The sequence below is a fragment of the Siphateles boraxobius genome, unplaced genomic scaffold, assembly GCF_051911475.1.
Source record: "Siphateles boraxobius isolate OS27281-9 unplaced genomic scaffold, OSU_SipBor_1 46, whole genome shotgun sequence".
NCBI lineage: Eukaryota > Metazoa > Chordata > Actinopteri > Cypriniformes > Leuciscidae > Siphateles > Siphateles boraxobius.
Window position 1 is genome coordinate 11,860,938 of NW_027509097.1, and position 14,676 is coordinate 11,875,613.

The 14,676-nt window shown below is 39.4% G+C and overlaps 1 protein-coding gene across 1 annotated transcript in view; it reads left to right on the forward strand.

Annotated features, from left to right (window-relative positions):
- bmpr1ab (bone morphogenetic protein receptor, type IAb) overlaps positions 1 to 14,676 on the forward strand; it is a 35,842-nt gene that overhangs the window by 18,710 nt on the left and 2,456 nt on the right. The window contains exons 3-12 of the mRNA XM_077200814.1: positions 230 to 473; positions 10,594 to 10,765; positions 10,879 to 10,981; positions 11,065 to 11,164; positions 11,462 to 11,558; positions 11,945 to 12,080; positions 12,285 to 12,477; positions 13,222 to 13,519; positions 13,675 to 13,850; positions 13,980 to 14,110. Of these exons, the coding sequence (XP_077056929.1) occupies positions 401 to 473; positions 10,594 to 10,765; positions 10,879 to 10,981; positions 11,065 to 11,164; positions 11,462 to 11,558; positions 11,945 to 12,080; positions 12,285 to 12,477; positions 13,222 to 13,519; positions 13,675 to 13,850; positions 13,980 to 14,110 (1,479 nt within the window). The 5' untranslated portion in view covers positions 230 to 400. The remainder of the gene's footprint in view (positions 1 to 229; positions 474 to 10,593; positions 10,766 to 10,878; positions 10,982 to 11,064; positions 11,165 to 11,461; positions 11,559 to 11,944; positions 12,081 to 12,284; positions 12,478 to 13,221; positions 13,520 to 13,674; positions 13,851 to 13,979; positions 14,111 to 14,676) is intronic.

Consider the following 14,676-nt stretch of genomic DNA (forward strand, 5'->3'; position numbering starts at 1 on the left):
ACTTCCCTTTAGGCAGCCTTCCAGACTTGAGAACCGCCATTCCACATCTCCACTCTGTTGCAAGGTCAGGGGTTACGCTCTCACAAGTCACAATGCTAAGATGGAAGTGCAAAGGAATTTTAATACCACCTCAGCCCTTTCTTGCTTGATTACTGTCTGGCACTGAAGAAGGAAACGTCACGATGATGGATCTGAAATATTAATTAGTGTTCCTCTCTCTTCATTACAGGGTCTTAAACAAGAGGAGGCTGTAAAGAAACCTTGAAGTCTTCATCACGCTCGCATACTCACGATCACAGTCTACTCGCGTTCATCGCTAATTGGTCACTTCGTTGTCTCAAAAGTGGCAGAGTACGACACAACCAAGACAGCCAAGCAGCTTTGTATCCAAACCAACATCATGAAAAGCACCTCCATGGTCGTCGTATTTGCCGTTTTGGGAGCTGCCGTCCTCCTCTCACTGCCAGCTGAGGGTAAGAAAGTTTGATTATTGTAAAGTGTCTACACTTGATCATTTCTTCCTTCTCAGTGGACCATGCAGATGACAGTAGATGCAGAGTGTCTGTTTTGAATCACAAATCCCTATAGCAAACAAAAATGTGTTTTTTGTTTGGTTTCGTTTGAGTGAGGGAAGAAGGCGAAAACTGGAGATGACTAAAAGGGTCATCTGTTTTGTTTCATCTTGATGCACAATAGAAATGCAGCAGCAATTTATAACACAAACCAGCAGGAGAATTGATTTTGCCGTATTTGGATGATACCCAGTGTTTGCAGAAGGCTCACTGCCTGTTTTAATGGATGGTGGCCTTTAAAAACATAGCAGGATAATGGCATCACTTTTTATTCTCATCAGGCCCCGAAAGCACAGAATCCATCTCTTCACATTTGCGATGCATTAGCGAACAAACACTATCTGCCAAGATATTAATCTGAATTAAATTATTTAATTTTATTGATTTGATGCCCTTGTGATCTCTCATATGGGTCGACAGTAATGGAGACTTTGTCTCCATTTCAGGTAAATGCAGACATGACGGACTGCACACTTCTTTTCTCTCAAATGACTCGCATTATCAGAATGTAATTGCCCCCGTTAGAGAGACTGTTGTGTGGCATTCATGTAGTCTTTAGGTAGTTCATTCATTTACTCAGCAGTGATTGTATTGAAGAATACACATCTTTGGGTGTGTGGAGAGGCCATTGGGGTCACACTGTGCATAGAAACAATGGTTTGGGTGATTGGTTTGAAAATGTGAGTGTTTTTATGTTAAGGAGAGGGTTGGGGGAAGAGGGTGTCAATGGGCAACATTGTAGATGTATGTATTTTAGGTGAATGCTGTTTTTCCTCTAGGGTTTTACACTAGTGTGTTAATCAAGGCAGTTTTAGGGTGAATGGAATTAGTGTTAAAGTGTTTGAGCAAAGCACAAAAAAATAGCTAGGGAAAAAACAGGTACAGTTTAAACGTTTTTTGAAAGGTTTCTTATGCTCAACAAGGCTGCATTTGTTTGATCAAAACTGAAGGAAAATAGTAATATTATGAAATATTACAGTTTATAATAACGGTTTTCTATTTTAGTATGTCTTCAAATGTAACTTAGGTAACATGTAATACAAATGTAAAACGTGCAAAAGGTAACAAAGCTGATTTCCTGCGAAAACCATCCTGCTCGGTCTAAAATATAAAATCGTATAACAGGCTTAGGTGAATCAGGGTAAGACAAAAACACATTTTGGAAAAAGGTTTGATGATGTATTGACTCATTATTTAAATATTGTTAATTTTAAACATAAAAAGTTACATAGTGTAGTACCTTTAATCAGAGTTTTTGGTGCTTGTCACTGTCTAAAATTACCCAATGCTTATCTATAGCTGAAAGCTTTAAAAGTAAGCCAAAATATTCAATAAATAAAGATTGTGGTGATGTGCAAATGCAAAACTTTTTCTGTGACGGCTGCTGTTCTGTTGAGAACTGTGCCGCGTACTGTGTATATTTGCGGGCACAGATTCCATGTGAGTCTAGCTATGAGTCAAAGCGCACTTAGTTACGTAATATTTTGCTATGCAGTCAACAAGTTTTTTCAGGCTACAAAACAACACTCAGCAATTTTGCTGTGGACTGGACTAGCCTTGTTGCTTGAAAACAGTAGATTCATTGTTTACATTTGACTCTTGAGTATCTCAGAGTTGCCCACTTATGTCATAAGGTCTTACTATCTGTTTCTGTTTAGTTCTTTGAAGTTTATTTTTCTAAGTGCCTTTCTATTTCAGGGAATGATATCTTGGAGTCATAAACGCTGTCTATTCTTGGCAACATGAAAGCCATGGGAGAGAGCTTTTTCCTCCTATCAAGAATTAGAGTTACGCCTCTACGGAGTCTGTTAAGAAAAAAAAAACAGATCGAAAGAGATTAGGAAGTTAAATTACTGTCAAAGCTCACAACCCCACTACCTCCTTTTAGAGTTAAGCTCGTAATATTGTATACAAAAGGAAATGACCAAGGCAAATTGAAGTCTCTGGGGTGGGAATGCATTTTAGAAGCTTAATTTCCCTCTGTCTTTTTGGTACAAGAGTTTAAAAGTTGTTTTTGGTCACTGCACTGACACAGTTTTAACCTTACAATTGTTTGGAGTGTTCACTGTCTGCTTGTTAGGCTCTTTTTAAATATATTCTTCCTTCTGGTGTTCCCCTCCCTGTAAAGGAACAAAAGAAGAAATGGGTGCTGGCTGCTGGCAGCAATTTCTCTCACTAATAAAGTCAAACAGAGCCTTTAAAACAAAGGGTGATTACCCTCGGTCATTGCAAAGGTTCCTGTTAAATGGGGAGGGAGACTAGAGTGCCAATGAGAACAAGACCGAGTGAGAATTGAACTGTAGATGAATGCTACGGAGAGTGTTTTGTAGTTTTTCCCCCCCTCTACTTTGTGAAAGCTGATCTGGGGGCAGGTCAACGTCTGACACAGAATAATCTCTCCTGACTGAATATGGCGACATGTTCTACTGAGAAATGTCATGTCATTCGACACATTTAACACAGGCTTGAGCTATTAAATTGACTATGGAATTTTCTGCCTTCACTGGAGAAGGTGAGGTTGAGCACTTATATGTTGAGCCCCATAGGACAGGAAAACCGGCAGTCATAGTTATTGACAGGGGTTAAAGTGGGCCGGAACGATCCGGAACTGCGCTCCGGCACCTCAGATAAATTAATAAATAAATAGATTCATTAATCTCAACAAATCTGTGGTCCCGAGATGGGCCGACTGACAGACCAACCTCCCCTCCTCCCCGCTGAACGCGAGCGATTACAAATGCGTGAAATGCACTCACGGTGGTTGAGCGCGGTAAAGTTAGTTTTAGGTTCGATATTTCGCCGGACATTTGTTTTCCCTTGCCACTGTTCTATAGGATGCACCTACGTGCATTAATGCTGCATATTTATACCTGAGAATGCTTTGACACGTTTCCACAACGTATAATGCCTAAGGGAACGTCTGCCAATTCCACTAACTGCGTTAAATGTAGCCTATAATTTGTATTACTTACAATTACTTTGCAAATTCCAAAGCTTGTAGAAGGTTCCTATTGGCAATCCTGATCTGGTAGCCTTGAGTAAATTTATTTATTCAAGAAAATGATACATAAAACTCATCAGTTGAGCCTATGTTTCCTTTTCTTCACTGACACAGATGAAAATGAAAAGACTATCAGTCAAAGTTTAACTTTCAAAGTTGACAAATAATCCATTGCACACTGACATGGTTTTAAAGATATTTATTATCCATTAAAATATCAAGTAAATAAGTATTGTGATACTTGGTGCCACAGTGACACTCTTGTCCCAAAAAGTATTGCTATACCACGATACTCAATATGTTGTACCACGGTGAGTCATTTTTTCCTGTTACACCTACACAAAATTTGACGGTTCCCCCACCTACCAAATCCCACTTAAACCACTGGTTATAGAAAATATAGAAACCCAAGTAGGCTGAAATATTACAAACAAATTGAGGCATTTTTATTTATACAGTAAATTCTCAGAGATTGTGAGAATAAATATTAAGCAAATCTCAAATTGTAGTTATGTCTAAATTTACTTGTAGCAGTTAATACAATAACATTTTTTGTGGTAAACTTTTATTGGTTGATGGCCACAACATGCTTATTAATATTAGCTTTGAATAAATTACTTTGTTCAGTGTCCCTGTGCCCTCATTTCCCATTCTGCACTGCTCTACCACGCTGGGCCGCCTGCCCGGGCCCTACTACAGGAAGCTTGTTGAGTCTATTGTGGATGCTGTGAGTTTCCCTGACACTTTAACTATTTCCGGTATTGCACTGGCTGACAGGTAGCGAGCTAAAAATGCCAAATGCGTGCTGCTCTTCAGGAAATAATCATTACTGTCTGACAATGAAGGCTTGTGCTGGTGTGCGTCACTGTGCTTTTCCTTGTTTTTGTAGACCACAGGTTCTGAAGCATTTGAATAGAGGACTACGTTGAGCTTCTGTAGGCTGACATGCGTGCACTCTAGCGAGCATATGTTCAGCAGTGCGGCACAGGGGCCTGTTAAAGGCGGTCTGAACTCTCACTTTTACAGCTTGCTGTTGGGTACTTGGCTCTAGAGGTGTCTCCAAGCCCATTAGAGCTTTACTTTCATAAAGGCATCCAACTTTATTGGTCTGTGTCAGGCAGGCCGTTGTTTTCCACATGTTCCTTTTTTTCTTTCCCCTCATTCCATTTTTAACAAGCTGGTGTTCAAATAGTGCTGGATTATTATGTGTTGGGGGATTTGGCCTTGAAATGGGAGCCCATGTGATAATTATAATGATCGTTATTAAAGAGATGAAAGTAAATAAATAATAATGGCAGGTTCAGGTTAACGGCCACTTAAAGCTTAAGTCGCTCCTGCCAGCCCACAACCTATAGCCTCATTGTTCGGGTTACTTTTTGTTGTAAACGTGTACATATTTTAATGAATAACCTGTGTAGGGATCAAAAAAATACATGTCTCTAATATTTAAGCCTCTCACAGAAGGGCAAACCACCTACATGTCATCCCTCAAGGGGACATGATTCACAAGTTTTTTTGATGTATCTAATGGATACCCAGTGATGTATTTTGGAACAAGGACATCTTGGAGGATTTTTGTGTTTTTATTTACCCTCTCCTACGTTTCTGCTGCAGACACTGTGAGACTGTCATGAGGACTAGTGTCTTGATTATAGGCTTGTGAGCCAAACGCCCTCGTAGAGACTTGGCTGGCTTGTTGCATCATTTCCTGTTAAGTCTTACTGCAGTGCTGAGAAATAATAGCTACACCACCGAGAACACATGCAGACTGATCGGTTTTATGTCATTTCTCCACAGTGTGCTATACTTTTCGGTCTGTACTTTTAAAATTTACTTGCAAAACAGCTTCTTTGCAATCTTTTGTCACTTTTGAACTTTAAAGAAACCAGAAGCATTTAGCATAGCCTGTTCATCAAGGTGTGTGAAGTCTGTGAAGCACTCATATTCTCCTCTCGCCTCTTGACCAGCCTCCCATTACAGCTTCAATAGTGACTCTGAGCTGCCTACTCTACCCTTTGCTTTAATAGGGTCAAACCACAGATGTGTACCCATGAGTTAAAGCTTCAGCTACTGCCTCATCTTATGCAGACAAAGTCTTCAAGCAGCACAATGTCATGATGTAGTGAGCCCTAAAAAGGATATAGACACTACCATATTACAAAAAAGCCATTGCATTATAGAAATCAAAACAAGTTGCTTTTTTTTAAAGATGTATAGCACATTTTTTAGTCAAGATATTGGTCGTTTTCTTGTTGTTGGGTTTTGTGGAACAGTTAATAACTACCGGTAGTTATTCTGTTAGGCCGCATTTTTAAACGTGGGAAACTGACTGGAAAACGTCCATGAAAACTGACTTTTAAGTGTGACTTCCATAGCCGGAACACATTGTATGATTTTGGGGTTTTCCCCCACAAAAGATGACCAATTGTAGTGACTTCTGTGATCGTGGCTCCTAAACCATCGTCCTACATCGTACCGTGAGAGAGGTTCAAATACGGTCGTTGTCACTTTCTTGCGACCAAAGAAAGCCTGCGATAATTTTCTGACAGTGTCAGAAATTTAGCATAGTCATCTCACAGTGTTTACTGCTTCAACCTACGTTTACTGACTAGCAAATAAAAATGCTACATGAAATGGCTTATTGATCAACAAGACATGAAGCTAAAACTTACCTCAAGATTCATTTGCAAAATTGGCATGCCAAGTTGGCCTCCGTTACCTAGCCATGACCAATCCATATTCTCCTCTTTCGCTTCCTCCTCTTTTTTCAGCGCACATAAAAACCACAATTGCCAAAATGCTATTCATCTTGCTCTGTTTGTTTACCACTAGCGCATGCTGATGATGCTTTATCCTTCTATACTAACTTGTGTCGTAGCCTACGATTCACTAGGTGTCATCATCGTACAGTCTACATGCCTGACGTAGCCAAGTTTATTAGATCCATGTCGTACAATGTGATTTAGTAATGATCTTGCTGAAATCGCACTCTCTGTAGAAGGCATAAAGTGTACAAATGCGTTCCGGGCCACTGTGATAAACTGACAAGAACTACAAGAGATTTCTGATTGGCTTCACCTGTTGCTTGGGCCTCATGAGCGTGCTCCACAGCACCTACACTGATTAGACATGTAACTGTAGAGTCCTGTGTATATGTTTGGGCCAACTGTATGGAAAAAGGAGCTGGAGTCTGAGCTGAGCTGCCTACAGGCTGGGAGAATGCGGTCAGCAGGACTCATTACTGCCTGAGTACTGCCAGACCTCAGACTCCACGGTGACGGCGAGCCACAATCAAGCACACATGTAGGAGCACGGCGATACTCTGTAGATTATTCTCTCCGAGCCAAGGAAAAACACAGAGAGGGGGAAAGAGAGCAAATGTATTCAGTGGCTTCATAATGTCAATGAATCACTTGGTGCCTCAGAGGTACTTCAGAGGAGATAGCGCAAGAAGTCCCATCTGCTCTGATTTAGTAAACCTTCTGGCTCAAAACCTGTTTTATGTGTTTGAGCTCAGATAACATTCCTGAGCCCTGCGGTTGTTTGTGTGCCGCTGTTGTGGTTGCGGGAATTTAGCTCACGCTTATCTGCGCATTGTTGCTGTTAGGACGTGTAGGGCTCAACACATCATAACAGATTAGCCTACCTTTAACAGTCGCTCTTAAAAGCAGCCTGTGTTTCTGACTACACCGTTTGCATTCCTTCAATTTACCGGCCTCTCGCTGAGAGCAGGGATTTCAGAGCAATATTTTCTTTCTTTCTTTTTCCTGTCTCTTTTCCACCATGTTTATGTTACCGGTTTCCACCTCCATTATCACACTGGGCCCTGTGTGACAGCATCAGCGCCTGGACTAAACTGTGAAGTGATCAAAGATATTACCTCAAATGCTTTAGCCGGGCGTTTTGCATTTTGCCCAAATGGAGGGGGCCATGGCACAAGTTCATGGCTTCAAATAAACATTTCTCATCTGCACAAACTGAACTATGACACATAAACAGAAGATTTATATCGCTGGCTATTGCAGGAGAGCAGCATATGAATGGACTGACTCATACACCAGGAGACAAAGTATTACATGAAAAGAGAAAGAAAGGACACACTAGAGCAGACTCAAGAGTGTTTGATCAGTCTCCAGAGCTCGTGCCACTCGACCCGGTCTTCAACCTCATATTTACACACTTTAATCCTGTCTCTTGTGTTCCTAATCTGGTCTTTCACTTTCCCTTCTAATCCCACTTCTCACCATTTCACCTTCAGGCCATTCGACAGAATGTTTCATGACACGTTCTTTTGTAAGCAATGTTCCACAAATTGACTTGGTGTTGAGTAACATCTTATCGTGTTTGACACATCTGTTCCAGGATCCCTCTCAATAAAACTGATTATAGCCACTGCATTGTCAAGCACACTTTCATTCCTGGCCTGAGCATGATGTTTTTCATTTCTCAGATCATTTCAAGTCCCTGGGTGAATCTCATGATGAAACATGCCCAGGTCATATTTCAGCCTGCGATCAAAATGAAAGAAATTACAAAGTGCTGTAAGAAAATATAGCCTGCATTTAGGACCATTAAGATTTCTTAATAACCATTGATTATATAAAATATGCTTCATGTTTAATATGTTAATATATGTAAATTATGCAGATTATTTATGTACAGGTTTTTATGGTGGTTTAAATAAAAATATTATATTCTGGTATTTGTTTTTCCTGTAATACAGTGTTTTTTTTTAATAGTAATTGAACCTCTTATGAGAATTTTTTTTTTAAAGAATCTGTAACACTTTTTAATAAGGTCTCATTAGTTAACATTAATGCATTAACTGACATTATCATTAACAATATTTTTATTGTTTGTTAACGTTATTTCTTTAAAAAAACTGTCCATTGTTAGTTCATATTAGCTAAGGACCCTTTGAATTAAATACTTTATTAGTAAATGTTTAAATTAACATTAACTAAGATTACTAAATTCTTTAAACTGTTACTAAAGATGCAAAACCAGAAATTAAGGTGATGCGAAATTGTGTGGGAAATTAAAATGTCTCAAAGGTCCAAAAAGGCTTAATTTTATTTGTATCCAAAAGTGTGTGTGTGTGTGTGTGTTGCTTGATTTTGGAGTGTAATATGATCTGTACATTTATGCATGAGATTCACCCCACTACTTCTGCCATTCTGTTCTGCGCTTTATGCACAGATTTAGGAGTTTCTGATTATTGATATGGCCTGCTTCTTAATTGATTGTACTGAATATGAATGTAGACATGTATTGAAGCAACATCTGATCAGTGTATTTATAAAATGTGATTCACAGAATTGCGTGATTCTCCTCTAGATGTTTAGCAAGCGGTTTGTTTATTCTCTTCGTCCGATATTATTGTGCCACGTCTTCTTCATTCCCCCAGCTGATATCAGCTCTCAGGGTTTAAAGCGTCCTGGCTCCACGCTTCTGTTATCAGACTGTATATCACTTTAGTGGTCTCCACCTCAGCTGATAAGGCTGGAGGTGTTGCTGTTGTGTAACTCAGGTAAGATCTGCCTACTGGATGGAGTTTGCCATTTATACTCGTTTGCATTTGTATCACATGCCCATATATCTAATATTTATGTTACTTTTCAGAGGTAGAGATGTAGGGCAAGTCTAAAGGTGTCTAAGACGTGGGATAGGTCTGAAGCACAGCTCTAGTGATGAGATCCTAGGTGTGGAATGTGGTGTTTTACTAAACAGCAGCATGCCTGTTTTAGTGTGGGCTTATTTTGACTGGGGCTAGGCCTGCCCAGACCTGCAGGACAAGCAGCAGAGCTCTAAGAGGAAGCACCCACAGCAATACTTACCAAACACATGCGTCTTTGTGCCTGAGGCAATATGCACCCTGTCTGTCTGCGACAAATGCTCACACACTCAGACGGATCAGGTTACAGCACAGAGAAATATCCGTTTCTCTCTCTCTTTGTCCACGTTTTAAATCCTTATCTCCCTCTTTTACTCACAGTCTATGGTGATCTGTTTTCCTCACTCCCACCTATTTATCTAAGATCCCTAGATTCCCTGCAGTATAATTCAGCAGAGACCGAAGAGGATAACAGAGGATTTGTGTCCTTGTGGCTGTGATGGGTTTTCTCTCCCCCTTTCTTACACATCATCAGAGAAGAGATGTCACAGCAAGAAGGAGGGGAAGATAATTCTGATTAAAAGATTGTGAGGGGACATGAATTTTAAAAGGGCCCTTGTGTTCCTTTAGGTTCACTTATTTTAAAAAGTATTTTTTTGCACAAGAAAAACAAATGTATATGTGGAAAAGCAGTCATTTACAGACAAAGCATTATGAAATAACTTTCATATGATTTGAAAACTAGCTGCTGTCGGATCCAATACAGTTGACTGTTCTTTATGTCAACAAATGTTTCTTTGCAAACTGTGTTTATAATGGCGAAATGATTATAATGGGTTATTTTTGTGAAATGATTATAATGGGTTCTATTTGCTTTTGACGCGACGCTCGAATGCGAATCAGGCAAGTGTCTCAGTCGTTAAGCGTCTGAATGCTAGTGGGTGCAATGATGTTAAACTATTCATCGATGTCTTGTCCTGGAGGCAGGCATATGCAAATGTGTTTGCCCGTGTGACGTCACAAGTCCCCCAATATCAAAACGAGCCACTTTTGGAGCTTGATTAAATAAATGGTTTGTTCATAAGGACATTTTAAGCTCTGAAGCTTATGGGATGTTTTAATGGTACAACAACCTCTTGTATATCAAAAGATCAAGGCCAATTTGATTTCTCATGTCATGACCCCTTTGAAGAAAATAATGATGTGCACGAATAAATCATTTATAATAAATACTGCAATATTCCTTAAAAAAAGGATTGTCTATTTCGATTTCATAGTGACATTAATAATATGGTTGATGTGACTCAATGTTTGTGTAAATATTGAGCTATAATGATGAAGCTATTAGAGACGGTCACATTCTAGGTGGTCTAAAAATCAGATTTCCCCTATTTCAACCCTTCTAGGTGGGCAGAACCCAGATTACATGCTTCACGGCACTGGGGTCAAGCCTGGATCGGATCCAAAGAGACCCCAGACTAGGGACGGGTCCACCGTGGCCCCCGAGGATGCTGCCCGCTTCCTTAGCTGCTATTGCTCGATCCACTGCCCCGAAGATGCCACAAACAACACCTGCGAGTGAGTACACCATGTGCTTTACCTACTGCTCACAACAGCCACTTTCAACTTCCTCTAACTGCTCATCTAAATCACAAACACTGTGATTAAATGGTCTTTGTGTGTTTACACAGGACGAATGGCCAGTGTTTTGCAATCGTAGAGGAGGATGAGCACGGCGAGGCTATCCTCACCTCCGGCTGCATGAAGTACGAGGGCTCCCACTTCCAGTGCAAGGTAATAAATAAATGGGAGAGTGAAGAATATATGTTTTAGTGCTGAGGCATTGTGATTGACTGAATGTGGTTATTGTTGTCCAGGACTCTCCTAATGCTCAGCCCAGACGGACCATTGAGTGCTGTTCCACAGATTTCTGTAATAGAGACCTTCAGCCCACACTTCCACCTCCTATTCCAGGAAGTAAGTGGAACGTCCCTTAAGAACCTAAAAATAATAAATATATGTGTGTGTATATACACTTCCATTAAAATATACAGTTAAAACAGTAATATTACAATTTTACATAACTGTTTTTCATTTTAATGTTTAAAATGCAATTCCTGAGATGGCCAAGCTGAATTTTCAGCAGCCATTACTCAAGTTTTCAGTGTCACAGAAATCCTTCAGAAATGATTGTAATATGCTGATTTGGGTTTGAAGAAACATTTCTTATTATCAGTGATGAAAACTGTTGTATGTGATGTCATTGTAATCCAGAGCCTCAGTTATGGAACGCCCATTTGCTGGCCTTTCTGATCTCCGTGACAGTGTGTTGCTTCACTTTGGTGGCCATAACTGTGGTGTGTTACTACAGGTAAAACTTTAATTTCATAACGACATGTTTATCCAGCTGAAATGAATGAAAGATGCACTACAGTCTGTTAATTATTGACCAGCATACTGATAACACTGGCAGAGACACACCTGTTTAAGATAATCAAGGGAATTTAGCACCTTTTGTGCTTGATCTTAATGCATGGATATATATATATATATATATATATATATATATATATATATATATATATATATATATATATATATATATATATATATATATATATATATATATATATATATATATATACATATATATACTGTTGCTCTTAGTAATAAGTTACTGATCCCTTTGTGAAACAGCTTCTGTGATGTAACATTGTGTTGAAGGTGATGATGTACTTTGTGTGGCTGTTTGATCAGGTATAAGCAACAGACGGGACGGAGGCGGTACCAAAGAGATCTGGAGCAGGATGAGGCCTTCATCCCAGTAGGAGAGTCTCTCAAAGATCTTATTAGTCAGTCAAGCACTGGCTCTGGTTCAGGGCTCCCCCTGCTGGTGAGGCACTGTTTCTGAACATGTTTTTTTTTTTCAAAAAAACAGGGTTTAAAAGGTCATTGAAAATAGGAATTTTAAAACTCTGTACGGTTTTAAAAAAAAGTCTGGGAAATGTCATGGAAATTTCTTGTGTCAATATAAATGTTTGTAGTAATGAACCATTAAATCTTTTCATTTGAATTGCCCAATTCTCTCGATTCACAGGTCCAGCGCACCATCGCTAAACAAATTCAGATGGTACGTCAAATCGGAAAGGGGAGGTATGGAGAAGTGTGGCTCGGTCGCTGGAGAGGAGAAAAGGTGGCGGTGAAAGTGTTCTTTACCCGTGAAGAGGCCAGTTGGTTCAGAGAGACCGAGATTTACCAAACTGTGCTCATGAGACACGAGAATATACTCGGTAGGTTCCATCAAAAAACGCGTAGTAGGGACTCCAATACATATTGTATGTGAGCATTGCATTTTAATCATTTTATATGATACTTCCATTGCAAAACCAGTAGAATAATCATTATTAATGTACAGAGTCAAATACATGTATATTGCATTTATATTTCAATATGAAGGGACGATGAAACATTTTGCTGGTTTAAGGTAGATTAATGTTTTTCACAAATTGTAGTTTTGTACACTGATATAAAACTTAGCATATTTGATATTTTTTCTAATGCCTCTGTCTGTACGATTGCTGCTGTGGTTTTTGTTTTGCCTTTCTTTGAAAAGGGTTATTTCACCCAAAAATAAAAGTTCTGTAATTAATTGCTCACCCTCATGACTTTCCATCCAAACCCATAAGACCTTTGTTCATCTTCAGAACAAAAATCCGAGAGCTTTCTGACCCCCCTCCCCCCCAAACCCCTACAGACATCAACATCATAACCACTTTCAAGGCCCAGAAAGCTAGTAGACATCGTTAAAATAGTCCATGTGACTACAGTGTTTCAACCTTTAATATTATGAAGCGACGAGAATACTTTTTGTGAGCTCTCAGATTTCATCAAAAATATTTTAATTTGTGTTCCGAAGATGAACAAAGGTCTTGCGGGTTTGGAACGACATGAGGGTGAGTAATTAATGACAGAAATTTCATTTGTGTGTGTACTAACCCATTAGCACTCACACCCACCTTTCGGTCTTGCTCCAGGCTTTATAGCTGCAGATATTAAAGGCACGGGAGCATTCACTCAGCTTTTCCTCATCACGGACTATCATGAGAACGGCTCTCTCTATGACTATCTGAAATACACCACCCTAGACACACAGGCTCTGCTGAGGCTGGCCTACTCCGCAGCCTGTGGCCTGTGCCACCTCCACACAGAGATCTACGGCACACAGGGCAAACCTGCCATCGCTCACAGAGACCTAAAGAGCAAAAACATACTCATAAAGAAGAATGGCACCTGCTGCATTGCTGATCTGGGCCTGGCTGTGAAATACAACAGGTGAAGACACTCTAACAACATACCCAAACTTGCATGCAAATAAATGTCCTGGCACACTGGCAATGAGTAAAGAAGAATCATAGAAGCATACTTAATTTACAGCTAGTATCCAGTTGTTTGCAATAGTTTGAACACTTGTTTTGCTTTTATTTTAGTGACACCAATGAGGTGGATGTCCCTCTGAGCACAAGGATGGGAACACGGCGGTACATGGCACCAGAGGTCCTGGATGAGACCCTAAATAAGAACCAATTCCAAGCGTACATAATGGCTGATATTTACAGCTACGGTCTCATTGTTTGGGAGATGGCCCGCAGATGCGTGACAGGAGGTACGGTCTACATGTGTTAGTGTTTGAGGTTATAATAATGTATACACACTTTTCAAAGTATGTTTGTCTCTCCTTTATTAGTATGTGATGGATTTGTTTTTTATTAAGGGCATTTTGTTTTATGTGCAGGTATAGTTGAGGATTATCAGTTGCCATACTGGGACATGGTACCTTCAGAACCCTCCTATGAGGACATGAGGGAAGTGGTATGTGTTAAAGGCATGCGGCCAGTGGTGTCTAATCGCTGGAACAGTGACGAGGTAAGATCAAGCATTCAGCAGTTCAGTTCAACAATGCTTAGATACTAATTCTTATCGATCTTGTGTTGACACACTACTGTTTAAAAGTTTGGGATCTGTAAGATTTTTTAATGTTTTTGAAAGAAGTCTCTTATGCTCAGCAAGACTGCTATCCAACAATTATTTATTTAATGTTTAATTAGGTATTTTTTTAATCCAAAAGTAAAATCCAAGTAATTTATATCTTTGGCAAAGCTGAATTTTCAGCATCACTACTCCAGTCTGTTCAGTGTTACATGATCTTTCAGAAATCATTCTAATATGCTGATTTGGAGCTAAAGGAAAATTTCTTATTATTTTCAATGTTGAAAAAATTGCTCTGTTTAATATTTTGGTGGAAACTGTAATGCATTTTTTTAGGGTTCTTCGATGAATAGAAAGTTTAAACAGTTCAAGAATTTATTTAAAATAGAAATCTTTTGTAACCATTTAATTTTTGATCACTGTAAATCGCAAATGTGCTTTATAAGAAGTCATCGCGTCAACATTTAAGAGTACATTAGGTATATAGTTGTTTCATTGCTAAC